Genomic DNA, 23,727 nt, shown 5'->3' on the forward strand with positions numbered 1-23,727 from the left:
GAATGTCTATGTGAAAAAAAATCACTGCATTGAACCTCTTCTTTGGACTGCATGATCTCTAGTTTGAAATAAACACCTTGAAGAGCATTGATTTAAAAAAATACTTTTCTATAATGAAATGCATAGCACTGGGAAAAGAGATTTTATTTTATAAGCAATCACATGTGACCTCAGATGCATTTTCTGAGTCAATATTTTAATAAACATACAGCAGATATTTCTGAGGCCATGTGAAAGTGGTGCATATTAAGACATTAAGAATGGCATATAGCAGAGTACTCCGTCCAGTTCTGTCTGATTTCATTTTTAAATATAGTGTAGCAATTTTTTTCATGTGTGTAATAATGTGGAAGTCCTATTGAAATGAACATTGTGTCTGACCCCAGAGTTAAAAAATTGCTGTGTGAAAAACAGTGTATACAAATCTGTTCCCTGATGTTCAACTTGTATATGTCAATCCTTTCCCCCAAAAGCATATAAAGTTAATAAAATCCTTTTAATTTTCAAAAAAAAATTTCCAAAAATCTGGAAACACAAAAGAACAATGTATTGGCTAAGGAGCAATAAAGTGTATGTAGAAAAAAATTGAAGATAATAATAATTTGTTTTCAATTGCAGTTATTGAACAAGCTGCCTGAGAAGTCCTAAAAGTAATACTGTCTTGGTTGATTACGATAAAGCCTTTAACTTAATTTTGCCCTCATGGCATCTTCATGCTCTATGAATATATGAATGTACTCAAACATAATGATAACCCTAAAATATCTGAATAATTTATGAAGAACGGTTCTTTATTAAAAAACAAGAAAAATATGAAGAAAATTTAAGATAAAATAGGTCATTGTTCAGAATCAGTTTAACTCTCTATTTCAGTTCTTCTATAATAAATATAAATTTCCCAAATAAATACAATGGAATGAAAATATATAATAGATATATTTGTATATACATATAGATATGCATATAGCTATATGAATGTGTGTATGCATATATGCATATTCCTAGCTGAGGAAATAAAAATCAAATGGTTAAGAAAATGAAATGTACATAATTTCCATTATTGTATCTGCTATTGGAGTTGTACCAAGGATGCTTTAAATAAAGAACAGAAAATAACTCAATACCCATTGAGTGCTTTTATTCAATTATATAAAGCAATTATGTATTTCAATTTTTTGGAATAATATGGAGAACATCATATATAAATGCATAGCGGAAGGATAGTTATTATCACTCTTTTGAAAGAAAAGGAAATAGAGGCAGAGAGATAAATCTTGTAGATAGCAAATTTCTGAGGCCAAATTTGAACTTAGTGCTTCCTAACTCTGAGTTTCTATTCATTGCATCCCTTTATTGTTGTTCATTTATTCCTGTCTGACTCTTCAAGAGCCCATAGACAATACCATCTATTAATTTTTCTTGGCAAAGATACTGAAGTAGTTTACCATTTCTCTCTCCAGAGAATTAAGACAAACAGACTAAATGATTTTCACAGGGTCACACAGCTAGTGAGTGCCATAGACTGGATTTGAACTCCATCTTCTTGACTCCAGGCCCAGCAATCCATTCACTGAGTTACCTAGCTGCTTCCTGGATAAATAGAGGGTAAGTGATTTGGCCAAGCTTACAAAACTAGTAAATGTCTAAGACCTGATTTGAACTCTAGGTCTGATGATGTATCCAGAGTCATCTAGCTGCATCATTTATCTGTCTCTATGAATCTCATCATAAAAATGAAAATCAGATATAAAGATGGTATCAAGAAAATTACCCATTTTAGGACCACTTATCTCTAGATAATATAAAAATATGGGAGGAATGAAAAATAATAACAGTATTATTGTAGTACTAATAATACTGTAGTATTAGTATTAATAATAGCAGGGTACCGACATTTCCAAGGACTCTTTATTTGAGTATGTCAAAGAATTCAAAAATGAGATAGATGAACAGCTACAACAACTGATCATATTTATATAGCATCTTAAAAGCCACAAAATGCTTTTCTTAAACTAACTCTTTGAGAGAAACAGGATAGGTCTTGGTGGCCCCATTTTACAGATGAAGACTTTGAAAAGCAATGTTGTTTGCCAGTAGTCATGCAGTTTGTAAGGGTCAGAAGCAAAAGATGAACTCAATAGAAAGAATGCTGACTCTGGAGTCAGATGACCTGAGTTCTAATCCTGCCCCAACACTTATTATATTTTTATAAATCATTTTATGCATCCCTTAATCTCAATAGACCTCATTTTTCTAATCTGTCCAGTGAAAAGATTAGATTAGATTTCCATTTCTTTCTAGCTCTAGAGCTATTATTGTGGCATCTTTATGACTCTTAAGGACAGAACTCATTCCACTCTACCACTCAGCTCCCCAAATATAATTAAACATCTTCTAACAAATTACCAAAGGTTATATAAATAGTATACAAGATGTGATTATTTAAAGTCATGTGGAGAATAAGCTAATAGCCCTTTTGTTCATTGACCTGAATACAGTTGTATTGCTCTTTAGTACCTTGTGTCTCAGGATAGATTGTTATCTCCTTTATTAGAATCCGATATGAAGATTTTTACACACCAGGGGTGGAGTAGCTCCAACTTTTCATTTACTTTTAGCAGGAATAGAAGAACAGTTAAAGGAAAATATGGAGCTATAGTTTATTGTAGGCCTTAATATAAGCTTTTTTTCCCTCTACTACAGGAAGACACTGTGAAAAATGATGCTATGAGTTTGGGTTTTTCTTTCGTTCATCACAGCAGGATGACCTTTCATTAGATAGAGTGGTCTTCTGAGCAGCCAACCTAAGTGGTACATAATCTTTTGTGAGTTCCTGCTCACAGAAAGCCATAAATATTCATCTGGATAGGACTCCTAAACTTTTTACTGCCTTAAACTTTTTACTACGTATTAGATTACATATATCCTAGAACATAAGGCTTGTCACAGCAGAACAGATAAATGACCCAACTATTCTGGTGTACTGTCTGTGACAGGGGCATATATTTGGTGTTTTAGAAGGTGAAAGAGGTCTCAGTTTGCCATGAGGAGGTAATTGTGCAACACTTTACCTTGTACAAAGGTAACACAGTGAGCCAAATTATATAAACATTGAAATCATTTTTTTAGTGTGATGCATATGAGGAAGCAGTCTGGAATCCCAGGCTATAAGGAGAGAATTCATTGCCTTCTCCAGACTAAATGGCTCCCATTCTCTCCCAAATTTGACTTATTTAATTAAAGTAATATGGTTCTATATATTTGAATTTTGTAGGTTGTGATTATTCCTGAAATGTCATTCTGGAAAAAACAATCCATGTGCTAAGCTATGACATAATTTTTCAATTGATATTAAATATGTCATACAAGAATTAAGAAAGTCCATATATTAATATAATGTTGATAGTCATGGTAGTGAAGACTACTAGTAGTAAGTTCACTAAATTGGTAGAAACTTGGCTTTAAGTGATTTAAAAATATCTGGTTAAAGATATAGTTAGCAGAACATTTCTCAGTGGTTCGCCCAATTACAGATTGGTTTTTGTAGTCTCAAATGATGAAAAGTAAAAACTTTAATGTTACTCTTTAGTTCTAGATCCATTTTAAGAAAGATGCCTGGGCTAGCCATGTGTTCATTTTCATTTATTTTAAACAAATAGATTATTTTTTTTAATCACTCTGGGAGATTTTATACACACACACACACACACACACACAAACAAATTCCAGAGTGATTTAAAAAATAATTTATTTATTTAAAATAAAGAAAAAAAAAAGAAAATAACAGAAAAACATTCCAATGTGCACAGCTGAACATAAAAGAGGATTAAAAATATGAAAATATAGATTTCCATTTCATAGAAGCCTATCTAATAAATAAGACTCATTGTGTTCAGAGCTATCTATCTTTGCTTTCTTATAGGTTTTCTTTTGTTCTCTCCTGTGTTTTTTTAATTTATTCTTTTTTTTCCCTTTTCCCCACTCTACCTTCTCTAAGAAGGCTATAATTAAATGAAGATATGTACATACATAGAGACATACATACATACATACATACACATAGCTGGATATCTATCATCATTTACATATATACACATATATACTCTTATACATTTACGCAAGACCATATTAAGCTTCTTTATTCTCTGTTTCTCTAAAGATGGATAACATCATTTTTCATAAGTCCAAGTTTTTCCGTATTTTTCTAAATCCACCAATTCATCATTTCCTACATCACTACAATATTTCAACCTTATACTCGGTTATTTTAAATAGTCTAAAACAATAGTGATTAATATGGCTGACATATAGTGTAGTTTCCTTATTTTTCTCTTTTGAAAAAAACTATTTTAACTTTAATTTTGTCTGAGAACAATAGTAACTGCCCTTGTTTTTTTTTTTTTTTGTAAATTCTATTCCTGATCATCGCTATTATTGTTATTATGTATATCTCTTATTTCCTATACCTGCTAAATTTTCTGTTTTACTTCTACTCACTTCCTTGCCTTGCTAATATTTAGCCTTCCCCTACACCCAGGATCTCTCATAATTATCTCTCATCCTTTTCCTTTCTCTTTATCCCATACCTTTTAATCTACTTTCTTCCATTCCTATTAATCTACACATTTTCCTATACTCTCCTTATCCTATTCTCTGCCATCTTTATTTCTTTATGAATTTAGAAGAATTGTATGCCCTACTAAATATGTATGTATCATCTCCTCTTTAACCCATTCCCATTGTGAGTAGGATTCTAGAACTACCAGCCCTCCTCTCCCATCTAAATCCTCAGTCAAGTTCTTCTGCTAGCACCTCATTTATATAATTATTCATTTTAGCTTTTCCTACATGCTTTTTACAATCAGCTCATACTTCAACTTCATGTACATATATAAATATATATAAAAACCATATGATCATCTCAATAGATACAGAAAAAGCATTTAATAAAATCCAACACCCATTCCTATTAAAAACACAAGAGAGTATAGGAATAAATGGACTTTAAAAAAAAGTCAATAGCATCTATTTAAAACCATCAGTAAGCATCATATGTAATGTTGATAAACTGGATAATAGACTTGATTAAAAATCAGAATCCTACAATATGTTGTTTATAGGAAACACACTTGAAGCAGAGCGATACATACAGAGTAAAGATAAAAGGCTCAAGTAGAAACTACTATGATTCAGGTGAAGTCAAAAAGGCAAGGTTACCCATCCTGATCAGATCAAGAAATAAAATTGCTAATTTTAAATTAATATTCCCAATAAAATCAGGAGTGAAACAAGGTTGCCCACTATCACCATTATTATTCAATATTGTATTAGAATCTTTTGCTTAGGCAATAAGAGATGAAAAAGAAATTAAGGAGTTAGAGTAGATAATGAGGAAATCAAATTATCATTTGCAGATGATATGATGGTATACTTAGAAAACCCCAGAGATTCTGCTAAAAAGCTATTAGAAATAATGCACAATTTTAGCAAAGTTGCATGATACAAAATAAATCCACATAAATCATCAGCATTTTTATACATCACTAACAAAATTCAACAGCAAGAGATACAAAGAGAAATTCCATTTAAAATAACTGTCAATAGCATAAAATATTTGGGAATCTATCTGCCAAGGGAAAGTCAGGAATTATATGAGTAAAACTACAAAACACTTTTCACACAAGTAAAGTCAGATCTAAAAAATTGGAAAACTATTAAGTGCTCTTGGATAGGTGGAGCCGATATAATAAAGATGACAATACTACTTAAACTAATCTATTTATTTAGTGCTATACCAATCAGATTCCCAAGAAATTATTTTAATGACCTAGAAAAAATAACAACAAAATTCATCTGGAAGAAGAAAAGGTCGAGAATTTCAAGAGAACTAATGAAAAAAAAAAATCAAATGAAGGTGGCCTAGCTGTACCTGATCTAAAACTGTATTATAAAGCAGCAGTTACCAAAACTATTTGGTATTGGCTAAGAAATAGACTAGTTGATCAGTAGAATAGGTTAGGTTCACAGGACAAAATAGTCGATAACTGTAGCAATCTAGTGTTTAACAAACTCAAAGAACACAGCTTTTGCTATAAGAATTTATTATTTGACACAAATTGCTGGGAAAATTGGAAATTAGTATGGCGGAAACTAGGCACTGACCCACACTTAACACTGTACACCAAGATAAGGTCAAAATGGGTTCATGATCTAGGCATACAGAATGATATTATAAATAAATTAGAGGAACATGGCATAGTTTACCTCTCAGACCTGTGAAGGAGGAAGGAATTTGTGACCAAAGAAGAACTATAAATCATTATTGATCACAAAATAGAAAATTTAGATTATATCAAGTTTAAAAGCTTTTGTACAAATAAAACTAATGTGGACAGTATTAGAAGGAAAGCAGTAAACTGGGAAAACATTTTTATAGCTAAAGATTCTAATAAAGGCTTCATCTCCAAAATATATAAAGAATTAACTCTATAAGATATCCAGCTATTCTCCAATTGATAAATGGTTAAAGGATATGAACAGACAATTTTTTGATGATGAAATTGAAACTATTTCTAATTATATGAAAAGATGCTCCAAATCATTATTCATCAAAGAAATGCAAATTAAGACAACTCTGAGATACCACTACACACCTGTCAGATTGGCTAAAATGACAGGAAAAAATAATGACAAATGTTGGATAGGATGTGGGAAAACTGGGGCACTGATGCATTGTTGATGGAGTTGTGAACAGATCCAACCATTCTGCAGAGCAATTTGGAACTATAAAAAGTTATCAAACTGTGCATACCCTTTGATCCAGCAGTGTTACTACTGGGCTTATATCCTAAAGACATATTAAAGAAGGGAAAGGGACTTGTATGTGCAAAAATATTTCTGGCAGCCCTTTTTGTACTGGTAAGAAACTGGAAATTGAATGGATGCCCATCAACTGGAGAATGGCTCAATAAATTGTGGTATATGAATGTTATGGAATAGTATTGTTCTATAAGAAATAACTAGCAGAATGAATATACAGAGGATTGGAGAGACATAAGTGAACTGATGCTAAGTGAAATGAGCAGAACCAGGAGATAATTATACACTTCAACAATACTACATGATGATGAATTCTGATGGATGTGGCTCTCTTCAACAATGAGAGGATCCAAATCAGTTCCAATTGATCTGTAATGAACAGAACCAGCTACATCCAGAGAAAGAACACTGGGAAATGAATATGGACCATAACATAACATTTCCACTCTTTCTGTTATCGCTTGCTTGCATTTTTGTTTTTTCTTCTCAGGTTATTTTTACCTTCTTTCTAAGTGCAATCTTTCTTGTGCAACAAGTTAACTGTATAAATATGTATACATATATTGTATTTAACATATACTTTAACATATTTTATATGTATGGAACTATCTGCCATCTAGGGGAGGGGGTGGAGGAAAGGAGGGGAAAAGTTGATACAGAAGTTTTTGCAAGGGTCAAAGTTGAAAAATTACCCATGCATATGTTTTGTATATAAAAACTATAATAAAAACAAACAAAAAAAAATTACCTGCCAACCCAGGTAGCCCCAGGGCTTGCTGATTATTGTTTCAGAGTAACTAGCCTGAAAGGGTTTATACTCCATGAGGACTACATCTTCAGCTTGGTTTCTTTCTTTGGATCTTCTAAGAATGTCCCAACAGGACCACTATTCTGCTCCAAATCTCATTTGCTTTTATCATTATATGTTTGCTCCGAGGCACTCTTTTGTCTTCTTTGTGGGAAAAATCAGGAGAGCTTAGAATTTTCTGTTCTACTTTTCCATCTTTCCAGAATCCTCTCTCAGGGAGATTAAAAAATTATAACTATATAGTTTGGTCACTTGGCTAGTGTTGCCAAATTTCCACTCTCCTATAATGTAGATTATAAGATCTAAATGGTATAAAATAGAAAGACTGATGAAACAGTGACCATTTGAAATGCCTACTTTATTAAGAAAGGAATGTGGTGGTGATAGGTTGTGAGCATGTCACTTGAATATTTGAAGTAAGTACTTTTCACTCTTTTATTTATTCTTTTCCAAGGAAACAAAGAGAATATTTCACAAGAACATTGTGCATAAGGGAAATACTTAAATAAGGGAAATAAGGGAAAAGTTAAAATGGTGAAGTAAGAGGAAGACGATATACTTCAAAATTTCTCAAACTGCACCAAATATCAAACCTTTTTTATATGCAGTGGTACAATCTGAGATTCATCAATATGTAAAAAATTTAAGATGCCATTTTTTCCCTTTGTGTGAATGACAGAAAGGAAGCTTGAGGGAAATATGTAGTGAGGTTTAGTAATGTATTCACTGCATTGCCTGTTCATACAATATTCTTTCATTCTCACTGATCAGAAGCACTGCCAAACAAACCAGAAACAGGTTTCTCTGAGGGGCTTGATGAAAATGCTCACCAAAACAAATTGGTTACTACAAAGAGAAAATACTATTCCAAATGGATGTAGGAAAAAAAAAGAGTATAAATTAGAACAAACTAGTTTACATCCTTTTTACAATGTTTACTGAAATTAATCAGTAACCCACATATGCTCACCTCTTTATATTTTCTTAGAATTGGACTTATTTTATTTATATATAATAAATATTGGAATCAAGTGAGCTGAGAAAAAATTACAAAACTTTCACTGTCTATAATAATACATGCAAAATTATAACAAATTACATATCTCCTAAGAACTGCTTTATGACAAACAATGATTGTCTAGAGCTTCTTTAACTATTAGTCAAAGGTTACTTTTAAATGTATTTATACCAAGATGTCCAATGATAACATGAGCAATTCAGAGGTAAATAATGCATATATTCCTTTGTGTGTGCGTGTATGTGTATGTGTGTGAGTGTTAAAACTGTCAATCTAAATTTTTCCAAGTTTCAAGTAGAAGGCTGCACTAAGTGAGAATTCCATATAAGAAATTTATGACTTTGGATTCCAAGAAACCAGTTAGCATGTTTCATTTTGCTTTATTTGGCAGGGATGGCAGGAGAGCATCCAATATCAAGTAGACAACCAGAGGCAAGGTGAAAAAAATAAAATGATTCTGGCAGTCACCCCTGGGAAAGATATAGTCAGAATCATCAGACTTCTAATTGATTGGCCATGTGGAGGAATGAAGATCAAAAGAAAATATATAGGGCTATACTTAGTCAAATATGGGCTCCAGGACAAATCATGCTTTGTGTACCCATGCTCATCTGCTTAAACCACCAAGAAATGTTTTTATATGGGTAGAATCTGGTTTATAAAAGAAAAAAAAAGTACATCAAGGGCTGCTCTGAATATAAATTAAGAGCATAAACATTAGGAACTGCTGAAAAGAAAGACAAGAAGTTCAAGGAAGATTAGTTACTCAATGCAATTGGATTTTCATTTCATTTGAAAAAAAAATAAGGGATTGAACAAATCTTAGAGGACTTATTGAGCTTTAGTATTCTATAATGCTAAGATTCTGATATTGTTTGTCCAGAGAAGAATTAAAGTGAATAACCAATCAATACACCTCTTGTGGATAAAAAGGTTCATTAGGAAGGTAAGAAAAAAGAAGGAAGATTTTTGCATCCCACTAATCCCACTGTTGTAACTACTCCTTCCATCAGTACAAATTATGACTTCCATACTTTTCTATAGTAATTTTATCTTCATGTTTTTTAGTAAATCCTCCATAGAATATCCAGCCAATTAACTTACTCTGATTCATATATTAATACATATAGATGAAGGAATGATGATGATTTCTAGTCCAACCCCTACTTAGGAAAGTGAATGGAAAAAATTACTTACAGTGACTGAGGTACTAAAGTAACTGCATGACTTCAGCCTAAATTCAAATTTGTCATTTGATGAACCCAAATCATTACTCTTGCCACTGTGTCACTGACATTTCAATATCCCAACAGTAGTAAAATAGCTTTCATGTTGCCTTTCAAACTTACTACATAACTTATTCTTCTTAATCAGTTTTAAAAATTTTCATGCTACTATTCTGATGTAAACAATTATTAGGAATATGTCACACTCTACTTATACCACAGAATCATAGGATGTCAGTCAGAAAGCACTTTGGACACGCTATCTCCTTCAACATAAACCTTGTGATAAGTGGTCATTCAGTCTTTACTTGAAAATCTCTAGTGAAGCAGAGCCTATTATCTCTTGAGGAAAAACAATTCTACTTTTCTAATTTTAGGAAGTATTTTCATATCAAATTTAAATGTCCATATAATTTTATCCAAATGAGTTCAGGTTTTTCTTTCTAAGACCAAAAAAGAATAAATCTTATTTTTCATGCAAATAATGACTGTGCAAATAATTCAAAACAGCTATCATGTCCCAGTAATATCTTTATTCTATAAGCAAAACATCTTTACTTCTTTCAAATGATCCTTATAAAGCATGGTCCCAAGGTCCTCCTATATCATTTTTGTTCTAAAGAATTATTTGCGCCGTTGTTATCTTTAACAGTAATAGTTGTTACTTTCTGTTGCTTCTAATTGGTCTTGGACTCTTTCAGCTCCTTTAGAGTTTGAATATTCCTCACATAATCATGGGATGATATCTTGACTTGGCTGTGAATTAAATTTAAGTGAGGCAGAATTACACAAAGTCATCAGTTTCACTCTTTCTTCCAAATTCATCAAAACCTAGTGGTAGATCAAGTTAAGATGACTTGGATTCCCATTGGCCTAGGATACAATGGATAACCATGGTGCCTTCACTGTCTAACTAAGCTCTAAGATCAAAGTTTCTGCTTCAGCAGCATTTGTGCGATAGGAATAAATCCTTATCTGCCCATTCCACTAGAAGAAGTCTTCTTAGGGTAGACATCCTTCCCACTTCACTACTGGGTTTGAATCCTGTTAGTTTCTCTCAACCTGTTTTTATCTGCTTCAGTAATATAAGTATTTTAAATGTTCTCCCAATCTCAGCATCCTGATAATGTGACTTAATACTAATGATCTACTGTTCATGTTTTTAACAAATCTGAATTGGTCAATTAATTTCTTTTATATCCATATAGTTCTTTTCAACTAATTTTATCAGTTCTCTTACAAATGAATCAATAAGAATTTATTATTTGCTTACAATGTCCCAGATACTGGGAATACAAAGAATGAATAAGAAAGTTCCTTTCTTAAGTGGGATTCCATTCACTTGACTAGAGAAATAAAACATTAGCACAGTTGAGTAAATTAAAATAAACTAAAAATTGTATGCAAAACAAGGGTAGCCAGGTAATGCAGTGGAAAGAGAACCTGGCCGGGAGTCAGGAAGAATTGAGTTCAAATATGGCCTCAAAAACTTTCCAGCTGTGTAACCTTGGAAAGGTATTAAATCTTGCTTACCTTAGTTCCTCATATGTAAAATGAATTGGAGAAGGAAATGATAAATCCTTCCAGTATCTTTGCCCAGAAAACCCCAAATAGGATTATAAAGAGTCATTTTCTAATAACTGGCATTTCTGCCCTAAATTTGAAGGCTATTCCAGAATTAGGCATATTTTATCTCTCATCAGGTCAGTACTTGAAGCCTTTTTATTTTAGCAATCACACTCATTTGAATAAACATTTATCAAGTGCTCTTTATGTATAAGGACTAGATATTAGAAAGAAAAAGACAAAAATGAAATAGCTCTCCTCTTCAAGGAGTTTACATAATCCTAGGGAGATATAACTTTACATAAATATAAATTAAAAATGAATAGATAACATATTTTTCTCAAAAGAAAAAAATCATGGAGATAGAACAAAAACTGAGTACACCAAAAATGGCTTTAGAAAGATTAGGGTACTGAGACGAGCCTTAAAGGAAGATCAGAATAAGGTGATGGGAAACTAGTTAAAATCTTTTGGGCAAGAGTGAAATGATAATATCTGTCTTTTTATCAAGATGAATTGGACATCTGTGTGAAGAATTAACTGGAAATAGAGACTAGAATGAAGAAATGAAATCAAGAAGCCATTGAAGTAGAATAGGTGAGAGATGTTGAGGGCCAATGTTGGGGGCCTATATTAAGGTGATAGAGAGAAGTTGTTGAATGAAAGAAATACAAAACAGGCATTCAAAAACCCCAGGGTCAATTCTGAATAACCTTTATATCCCTATGAGGTATTGGCGGGAGAGTCTTAGAAAGATCTGACCACAGTCAATTATTTCATTCTATAAATCCATAAATTTCCTTGAGTTCAAATCTAGCCTCAGACATCTACTTACTGTATTATTTTGGGCAATTCATTTAATCCTGTTTGTCTCAGTTTGACAGCAAACTTTAAGGAGCACTAGAGCTTAGATTCTGCTTCTGACAAATCTTTATTTTTTTAATCATTTGAAAGTATCTTTTAAATGAACAACTACAATTTTACTTATGAATAATCTTCTTGAGGATTTTCAGAGTCCACTTTTACCTTTAAAAACTTAAGAACTATCATCTCCTTGATGAGGAGATTTTCTGATCCCTCTTCTGGTAATAACTTAACCCCATCTCCCAAACTGACATTACATAACACACACACAATACACACATAGAGATACATGCACACACACATATAATATTTACGTATGTGTTGAATTAGTCCAGTGGAATTCTAACTCTGTGAAGGCATAATGTTTCATTTTTATGTTTTTATATCAGTGCCTAGCATCATGCCTTGTACACAGTAGGTACTTAATCAATATTTGTTATTTGACCAGCTGACTACAGATATTAAATAACATGCCAATAATATGAAAGAAAATATTTTATAAGAAAATATGCAAGAAAACTTACCCTGTAGTATACCAGAATCTATTCAAGCTACTGTTTTACCCCCCAGACATATATTTATGTATATTTTACTTGTATGTTGCACATAATTACTAATTTGCTGTCATAATTCACACTTTTTTTTTTTTTTTTACTTTTCAGAACAATTTATATACTTGTACTTGAGTTAAGTAAGTTCCTCCATAGCAATGAACCTCCATGATCCTCTGGATTTACATTTACATTTCATTTTTGTTCACTCCTTTCTGTTCTCTCCTTTTCATAATGGGACATTACTCCAGTTTTCACAAGAAAGGAAACTTACATGTACATGTGGTTCCATTTTCATCGAGAAGTTGATTATCTGCACAAGCACAAACTCGACCTCCAGGAATGGCTAAGCAAAGTGTTCCACAGCCACCATTATTTACCCGACAGGCATTATTACCTTTAAAGGAAAGGTCAAGAAAAGGATTTAAAAAATCTGCAAAGCCAAGCCAGACACTTTGTCTTTAGCCTCTGCTCATGAATTGTCTGTTTATTGCTCTGTAAACATCTGTGCATATACAACTGTGTACATGTACAATGAAGGTCCTAGTCCTGCTCTGATCCGAACTGAAACAATCTGCTTCAATTTCTTCATTTAGAAAATTAGAAGAGTTGGAATAAATGATCATTAAAGTGGCTTCAACACTAAAATTATGGTTCTTAAAGATCAATAAATGTATACATATGAGCCTGAATATACTAAGCAAAGATTAAATAATGACATCATAATTATGTATGAATGTATATACATATATAAATGTACATACTAACATTGCAAAGGTCTTAGTAAGTCAATAGGCAATATTAATCTCACCAGCTGTTCACAATTCTAGACCTCATTTTTATAAGATATAAATAAATAACAATTTAATTATGCCAACTTAGACACTTAAGCCCTCAAATAAAGTGTATTTAATTATTCAAGGACATAACAGAATAATACAAAAGAGGTTTTGAATTATATTAGCAGTTAAGGTCCAAGTAAATTTTTTTTTATTAAAGTGACAGGCAGGTTATTATATCAAATGCCATAGGAACTAGATATGTCACATAGAGAATAATAAAAAAGGAGGGGGAAAACACGTCATAAAACTGTGCTGTATGCAATAAATATTTAACTCAATTGCACAGATCATTATGGCATTGTCCTTACATTAGAGTGAATAACCTGGACTAAATTAAGATCCATTTTTATTATTCTGAAAACTAAATTCAATTTGGTATGTTTACTCCTCCTCAAAATAGAAACATAATTAAAAGCTATATAAATTAATAATTCAGAATAAACTTCTAGTATCAGCCTCTGAGCTCAGAGGTAATTATACTTAGTTCAGACTTTGCCTCCAACAGTGATGACCCTCCCACTCCCCTTTTACCGTTCTTTTTAGATATGGCCATGTTTATTGCATGACACTGGAATCAGAAATGTAATACTTTGTAGGACTATCTGGCTTTTTGTCCAGGCAATCTCACATTATGTTTAGGAGTAAATCATATATTTAATAATTTTTGCTAACATTCAGATTCTAGAAAATTAGAATTAATTCAAGAATATAGTGAGATGAAATATGAGAAATTTAAAAGAATAAAAAAGAAGAGGAAATATTGAAAATATATTACAGTATGCTTCCAAATATAAAAAAGATGTTAAACATTCAATTTTCAATTACAATGACATGAGTTATGCATATCACTCACTGCTAAGAATGAATTTAAATTTTTTAGGAATATATTTCTATTTTACAGACTGTTATAATTGATTTTATACATGAACAGTATGAACTGAAAAAGAGAAAATACACTTGGTCCCATTATAAAGTAAAAGAGAAAGTTGAAATTAACTGTATCATTATATATCTTTTCAGATGATTATTTGGATCCTCTTTTTGTATGTATAGAACAGCAACATGTTTTTCAAATTTTTTTTAACTTGAAACAAGATGTTTTTGTTGAAACCAAAATCATACTTTTTCTTTAAGGTTAAAAATGAGCTTATGAAACATTCCACACAATAAAAAGATCATTATTTTCTTAAAAAGCATAATTAAGAAACTATTTGTATGACCTTCTAAAAAGGCCATTCCGAAGGATTATATAGCTTATTTTAAAAATCACTTAGCTTACAAATTGAAACAAACATTACTGACATACGGAAAATATAATGAATAGATAATAACAAAAATGTAGACCAATACATGACTAGAAAAACTATATTAAATATAAATATACATATATGTATAGCATAATTTAGTCTAGTTCAACGAAAACTTATTGGTTAATAAATTTGGAACTTGAAGGTACCTCAGAGATTATGGGACCCAACTTCCAGCTTTAAAGGATAAGGGAACCGTGTTCAAAGGATATGAAGTAACTTGTCCAAATTTTCACACAGGTTGTAAGTGTTAAAGACAGAATTTCAATCTAAATCTTTTGATTCTGAAGTCAGGGTTTTTCCCCACTGTTCCACACTGTGTTCCATGTGTGAGATAGAAAGCTCTGAGGGGAAAGCTGTGGCAATTCTACTTGCATATACAAGAGCAATAGGGAAAATGACAGCTATTCTTGGATTAGTCTGCAAAAGTTTCTGGGGAAAAGAGGAGATTTTATGGGAGTCATTTAAATGGCAGAGAGGACAGGGTTAGAGATAATAATAGGGAGAAATGTGTGGTACTACTTGAGAAAATATTTTTGATAAAAATGGTAGGATTGGGGAAAAATGAAATAAAATGTAAGAATCTCTGAGCCCTGACATTTACATATATGTTTTATGTTATGTTCATATACTTTTTTTCCTCTTCCCATTTACATACCTGTTCCTAGCCCACACTTCAAGTATCATGGAATTTGTCATTATTTGTGTGGCAAAGCGATTCAGAGTTTGTTTAAATTATGCATTACAGCTTCTCAAACAGCTGTAATAAAGTGAAAAAGGAAAGACAACTGCCAGTATATAATAGACCAATATTAATATCTCAATCTTTCAAGAGGTTCAGCAATTTAACTTTTCTGTCAAGTGTAACCTTTACATTTTCTCTAAATTATGGGAAAAGAAAAGAAAAGGGCACTATAACAAAAACCATTAGCATAAGAGAAGTCTGGGTACTTCATTTTCCTCTACATCTTCAAGAAGATGGCCATAGTATTTTCTCCAAGATTAGCAAGGATCCTTCTCACCACACATTTGCTTGACTGTCCATTCACAGATTTGTTCATATTCAGTTATCAAGCTCCAGATCGTATCTGGAAGACTTTGAAAGCAACTTAAAAATTGATCAGAAAAGCACATAGAAAAGTCACTGGGCTTATAACTTGGAAATTAAGTGGGCTTCAAACAGAACTGAATTTCTGACTATTCCTTTTATGTTGATGGTGAAATTGAAGTCTAATAAAATTAATGATAGTTAAGTTCAATTTATTGGAAGACCTTTTGATATAATTTCAAACAAAAGTCCCCATTTGGAAGATTCACTGCTAAACCTAGCCATCTCTAATAAGAGAAATCTGCATAAATTGTTAAATGAAATATCCAGTAAAACATGTTCAAGTGCCTTATTTTTGAATTCTTTTAGAGAAAAAAATATAGTTTTAGTGAACAGGCTTTCAATCTTCAAAGCTACATATTTAAGACAGATAAGGACTCTTATAGGTCCTAGGAGATAAAAATCATATTATGAATATATTTCTACAAATAACAACAAAAAAGGCTCAAACATAAGTAGGTCTACACATTCTAACCATCTGAAACATCAATACCAAAGTAAAGATTAAAAAAATGTGGGGGCAGAGATAAGAGCTAGAATAAGAGATCAGGGACAAAATACTTCAATTACTCTGCTTCTATCTGCTTATATGTTTTTCCTTAGTATGTATCTGTGATTAATAAAAGTTGGTCTCAGATACTTTTAGGTGCTTTTTAGTTCAAAGTGACATCTTTACTGTTTTGACATATTTTGCATTCAATTTGATGTTGTTATGCCTTTGTATTTACTGTCTGTCATATCTGTACTATATTCTGTTCTCACCTTTGCCTCATAATAATAATAATATATCACTCCACAATATCTTTCAAAACTCATACCAATAATATCATCCCATAATATAGTATTCTCTAAACATTAGCTTCTACATAAAGCCTTTCATCCACTCTTCTCTACACTAGTTCTAGCATTTCTCTGACAAATCACCTTGTATCTGTATTGTATTTATATTCTGTATCCTCATGTATATTGTCTCCTCTAAGCCATTCCTCAGAGAATAAATACTCCCTGCAGGAAGTATTTCAGTTTTGTCTATATAGTCCTAATTCCTAACATAGTAGGTATCTAATAAAGGCTTATTAACTTTTTTAATTGATCCATGGGCACAGGAAACATAGATGCCCATTCAGAAATCTGAAAGTGTGGGCCAAAGGCAGCCTGTCTCACCCTCATTTGAATCAACAACTGTGGATCATATATCTTTGTAGATATTACTGAATAAAAGTGAAAATAAGACACACAAATGTATATTGTGAACTATTTCTGAGTTGATCAATAATAATCAATATTAATAAGGAATAGATTCATGAAGTGGAAAGTACTGCTCATCTTAATATGGTTTTATTATTGTTTATTAAACACCTAGATGTTATAAATTCTAGCTTTTGCCACTCTCTCATATTCTTCTGAGGAATTCTAGATGTTATGATATGTAACATTGATCAATATAAACAGCCAAATGAATAGGAAATTCAGTTCTATTTTAAGTATATATAGTTTCAAATATTAATACTAACCCAATTCATATTATATTTCTGTTAGACAGAAACTAGACATAAACCAACTCCTCACAATATATTCCAGGATAGAGTCAAAACAGATAAATAATTTGGACAAAAAGAGTAAAAATATAAATAAAACAGAGGATCATAGGAAATTTTAACTGTCTGATCAATTGATAATGTAAAGATTTTTGGTCAAACAAGAGAAAGAAGGGATTGCATGAAGTAAAATAGTTAATTTTTATTTTGTTAAAAAAAGTTTTTATACCAACAAAAATAATGCAGCCAAAATTAGAAGGAAAATAGAAAACGGGGAAATGCAGCAAATTTCTCTGAGAAGGGCCTTTATCCTCAAATATATAGGGAACTGAGTCAAATTTATAAAAAATAAGATCTATGCCCCAATTGATAAATGGGCAAAGGCTTTGAACAAACAATTTTTAGAAGAAATAAAAGCTACAAAAGTCATATAAAAATACTCTAAGTCCCTACTGATTAGAGAAATGCAAATTAAAACAACTCACATCTATCAGACTGGCTAACATGACAAAAAAAGAAAATGACATTTGAAGAGATGTGGAAAATTTGAGATATTAATACATTGTTAGTGGAATTGTGAAGTGGCTGGATTTATGGTGCATTATTCTGAAGAATAATTTGGAACGATGCCTAAAGAGTTTTAAAACCACAGATGCTCTTTGATCCAGCAATATCACAGCTCAGTTTGCATTCTGAAAAGACCAGAAGAAAGGTGGGGGATTTATTTGTTAAAAAATATTTTAACTGCTCTTTTTTCTGGTGGCAAAATATTGCAAATCCAGGGGATGCCATCAATTGGGAAATGACTAAACAAATTATGGTATACAATTGTGATGGAATACCATTATGCTATAGGAAATGATAAGCAGAAAAACCTGAACTCATGCAAAATGAAACAAGAAGAACCAAGAGAACATTGTAGACATAAAAGCAATATTATAATAATGATCAATGATCAATATTACTGTGATAAAAAAAAGATCTAGAAAAAGATCTAAGATATTTCCAAAAGATCCATATGAAAAAAAAATTCTTTGTACTTTAAGAAAAAAACTTAATGAACTATAATGTATATTTAAAAATAGAAAGAAATAGTTTCTCACACAGTGATCTTGTGATATATTTGGAGGAAATGCTATTATTCCCATTTTGTAGACAAGGAAATTGACAGAGCATCTTGCTCAAGATCATACAACTGTTCAATATCAGAGTAGAAACTCAAATTTATGATTTCTGAATCTAAGTCCAATGTTCCTTTTGCTGCACCATGGTGATTACAATTTCAACATATTAAAAATAAAGTAAATAATTTTTACTTTTTTATTTTTTTCAACATGGAAATATGGAGATATATTTTGTATGACCTCACATGTATAATCAAAATCAAATTGCTTATTTTCTCAAAGAGGGATAAAGGTGAGAGGGAGGGTCAGAATTTGTAATTCATTTTTTAAAAAAGATGAATGTTCTTATATGTAATTTTAAAATGTTTAATGACATAAATAAAATACTTTAAAATAAAATAAATTTAAACATGTTAAATTTAATTCTTACTTCACTATTTGCAATTTCACATACCTATTTTTAATTTTTTATTCTGTAAAGATTTTTTTAATAAGAAAAAAATGATGGTCTTAAACATTATATTTTCTTTTAGATCTGATTTATCTAAATGATTCTTTAAGAAAAGATTGTTACTAGACAACTCTCTACTGACAATGTGAGAGGAGATGTAGAATATAATTTGTTTTCTCCAAATTTATTGAAATTTATGCTCATTAAATTGGTAGCAGTAATTATATTTTTCAAAACAAGGAGTGACTAATTAGGTTAAAAAAATCCAAACATCTGGTACATAGTATAACTAAACTTTTCTTTTGGAATCCCTAGTTCATACTCATGTTACATCTCTGTGGCCTAATAAATAATAATAGTTTATAAAGATAACAACAATTAGATAAAAAATTAGATTTTTCAGGGACAATACTGGGAAAGTTATTTCCCTTTGACATTAGTTTTAACTAGCATTAAGTTCTTTTAAAGAACTTTCAGTAAATCAGTAAAGAAGCTAACTACATACATAAGTGGTAAAACTGTTTAAAACATTTTACCTTAGATTTCAAATGTCTGTCACCTTTCCTGTAACTTTCTCATTCTCTTCAAAAAAAGTTTTCCTTACTAGAAAGCTTTTAGCTCTTATGCTCTTGAAAAGCTCAAGAGTATTATGCCATAAAAGCAAAGTTTCTATTTCAAATAAAAATATCAAAAAAGAATAAATGGAAGAAAATGTCACAATTTCACTCAAACATAATAATCTAATTCATTCACTCAGACTATTTTTGACAACAAATAATGATTTTTTTGTGGTGATATTTGATTGACTTTGAAGTGAGCTAAACACTTTTTTGTCATAAAACTTTAGTGGGATTTTCAAACATAAGCTTTTCTTTAACTACTCTAGGAAACTCAGCAGTATTAGTCAAAGTGTATGTTTATTCCTCCATACCTTGTTGTTTCCTAGGATCATATATTTGAAGCCCAAACAAAGGTGGTCTTTCTTGTCTCAGTAATGTCACTTCACTGGTCATTAAATCTAGTTGGAAGATGGAGCCATTCATGTAGTCAGTCCAGAATACATAATTTCCATGATGTGACAGTCCAAAGGGATGATTGAGTTCTTTCCCACTATAGACGACCTAGAATGTATTAACAAGGCAATAAATAAATAAATAAAAACCAACCCCTCTCAAAAAAATACCCAGATCAGATCTTTCTGATTTGTGCAGCTACTTGGGTAAAAACAATATTTAAAAAAATAACTCAGTTCATAATAAATTCATTTTCATGAATATGTTTCTTTTCAAACAATTTGCAAAATAACTCTTTAGAAACAATTTAATTTCATTTACACACCTATTTATTGGGTAAGACACTCATTATTAAAAAAAAAAATCCTAGTTTATATTTATTTTTCTCTCCCCAGTGTTGTACCACTTTATATGTGCTTATTAGTAATGGCAATATATCACCAGTGAATAACCCTTTACAAATAGTTTCTCTCAGTGACCTTGTTATGTATTCAAAGAAAATGTTATTATTCCCATTTTGTAGACAAGGAAATTGATACTTAGAGCATCTTGCTCAAGATCATACAACTGATCAATATAATAGAAGAAATTCAAATTTATGATTTTTGAATCTAAGTCCAATGTTCCTTTCACTGCACCCTGATTTCAACTTTAACCATTTCTCTAAGCTTAAAGTGATTCTGATACAATGAAAAGAGTGGATATAGATGATGGCCCAACCCCTTTCCCTGCTACCATTAAAAAAAAAAAAAAAAAACTCTATTTCAAAAGAAACCACAAATGAGACAAACTGCCATTTCACCTAAACCTAAATGTATGTTTCTTTTGTGGTGTTCTTCCTGAAATACTCTGTGATGATCATTGTTCTCCAATCCCAGAGTTAGCACTGTAATATTTAGTTTTATAAAGTCCTGAATTTTTATCTATTCCTTTGAATTTATAAAGTTAATTCTAGGCTGATTAACTATAACATTCTGTTTTCGCTCTCAGAAATTGAATTGGTCCATACCCTATTCACAAGAAATATATTAATTGTCCCAATCACAGAAAGAAGTAAACTTCACCATAGCTATAACTAAAAATCATATTTCTTGATTCACTCCCTTGTCTCTTTTCCTTATTTTCCATTAATCCATAATGTGGAAACAATGAATTGCAATAACTGGCATAAATAAGGAGCAATTATAAATGAGGGGCAATAAAACCTCTCTCCCTCATTGCCTAAGTAGTTGAAGCAGATAAATTGCATAATGTCAAGATTTCTGAGCCTGGAGTTAGGAAAATCTGAATTCAAATCCAGTCTCAGACACTTACTAGTTGTGTGATTTTGGGAAAATTATTGAATCCTGTTTGTCTAGGTTTCCTCATCTGCAAAATGAGCTGAAGAAGGGAATGTCAAAAGAAATGCCAAACTACTCCAATAACTGTGCAAACTATAGACATGATTTCTCTAATAACTATCCTTTTTGTTAGAACTTTCCTTCTTCATTTCAAAGCAGAACAATGGATTTATGCATCCAGTCAATTAAAAGGAATTTTGAGGGTTAGAGTTTTTTCACCTATCAATGATCCTTTGTGAAATGAACTTCAGATAAATCTGGAGATGACTGCAGAAGATAGATTAGCCTCAAAAAGCTCAAGGAAGGCAATTGCAGCAACAATTGCAGACTTGGGACTTTGCAAACACCTTACTTCCTGACTTATCATGTATGCCACTGAATCTCTTCTGCCTCTCCAAAAGTTTCCAAAAACTACTCTCATTCCTTTCTTCTCTTCTTTGAGCAGCTGGAGAACCCTTTGCAAGTCTCTGTTCTCTTATAGCATCTTCTTTCCCCTCAAAGCTTTTTCTTAGACAATAAATTCATTTAAATGATATATTGAACTCTTTCATATGAAGTCCCTTTATGGATCTGGCAGTCATTTGTTTATATAAGGAAATTCCAAATGGGGACATGGAAATTCAGACAGAAGTGAAAAACAACTAAATGACAACAGTAGTAGTGGTGGTAGTAGTGATAGTAGAGGTAGTAGTAGTAGTAGCAGTAGTAGTAGTAGTTGAACTAGTACTAGTACTAGTAGTAGTAGTAGTACTAGTAATAGTAGCTGTGACTAAAACAAATATGCTCATATCTTCAACTAAAAACTACATAATTTAATAGGTATGGCTATACAAAAAAAATATAGACAATTGAAGAAAAGACAATAATTTTTAAATGTGATCTTTGTCCCTTAAATTGGTGCTTCTCTTAATTATTGGATGAATCATTTAAGATTGGTGCTTTTCCTTTCCATGAAAAGGATCCATATGTTTAGTGCTATAATGTGACTAAAGAAGGGATTTAAGGCAAATCATGCCTACAAAAGTAAAAAAAGATGAAGTGGCTAGTTACTCTGAGTCAGATTTTAACTATTAAATCTTAATTTTACTCAAATTCTTTGATTAATGCAGTCCTCCTCAGACTGAGGTGATTCTGAGATCTGAATTCCAGGTTCCCTGAAGCTGACTGAAGATGTTTAAATAGTTTAACCTGGACTGAGTTTGATTTGATTTATTCCACATAGATCTATAAAAAAGAGTAAACAGGGAAACAATTGGAATGCCTTGCCTCCTAAAACAGCAAGAAATTATCCCAGAAATTTACATCAAGCAGTGAGAAAAGCATTAGACAAAGAGGGAGGTTTCAGTTGCCCTATCTACAAATTAGATTAGTGCCATAGGTTGTCTGCATTGTTTCTCTTTCCCTAAGTGTCATACCTTTCTATTAAATTATTTATCCATCCTTTAAAGCTCAACTTAAATGCTACTTCCTAACTGAAGCTTTCTCTGATTTACTCTCACCTAGAAAAACTTCCCTTTTTTACAACTGATAACCTGTTTATCCTTGGATTTTCACAAAGTGAAATTTGTACCTTTCTTTTATACATTAGTATGTGTTAATTTGAACTATAACTATTTGCGTATTTGTCATATATATCCTCCTAGAGATATATGAGGCAGGATAGATATTTGAGAATGATCAGCATAAAGATTACCAGGCAAAATGACTTAGAGAGAGAAAAGGTTCCATGCCAAGACCCTAAGGATAATTAGGGTTGGAAGGCATAACCAGGAAGAAGATCCAAAAAAGTAGACTGGAAAAGAGTGGTTAGATAAGTTGGAGAAAAAGAGAGTGTGGTTTCCCAAAAAATCTAGGGAGAAGAAGTGATAATGCCAAAGGCCAGAGAGTATTCAAAAGTGAGGATTAAGAAAAGGCCATTGGGTTTGGCTATTTAAGTTAAGGTCAGAGATCTATGCTTTATCTTAATTTATTAGCTTCCCTTGTACCAGTTATCTAATCTAGTGTTCTGCAAGTTATTCTCACCTATTATAAGCTTCTCCACAGGCTACATATTGATTTAGAAAACCATATATTACTATAATCTGTATTTTATTATATTTTTATTTATTTTGTTAAATATTAACCAAATGGCGTTCTAATATTATTCAGGTTA

The 23,727-nt window shown here is 31.6% G+C and overlaps 1 protein-coding gene across 1 annotated transcript in view; it reads right to left on the minus strand.

The window, feature by feature from the left end:
- The window catches only part of LRP1B (LDL receptor related protein 1B), a 2,378,573-nt gene that overhangs the window by 897,698 nt on the left and 1,457,148 nt on the right, over positions 1 to 23,727 (minus strand). The window contains exons 14-15 of the mRNA XM_031963676.1: positions 20,154 to 20,343; positions 13,127 to 13,249 (exon numbers count right to left, since the gene is read on the minus strand). Coding sequence (XP_031819536.1) covers positions 13,127 to 13,249; positions 20,154 to 20,343 — 313 coding nt within the window. The remainder of the gene's footprint in view (positions 1 to 13,126; positions 13,250 to 20,153; positions 20,344 to 23,727) is intronic.

The sequence above is a fragment of the Sarcophilus harrisii genome, chromosome 3 (genome assembly GCF_902635505.1).
Source record: "Sarcophilus harrisii chromosome 3, mSarHar1.11, whole genome shotgun sequence".
NCBI lineage: Eukaryota > Metazoa > Chordata > Mammalia > Dasyuromorphia > Dasyuridae > Sarcophilus > Sarcophilus harrisii.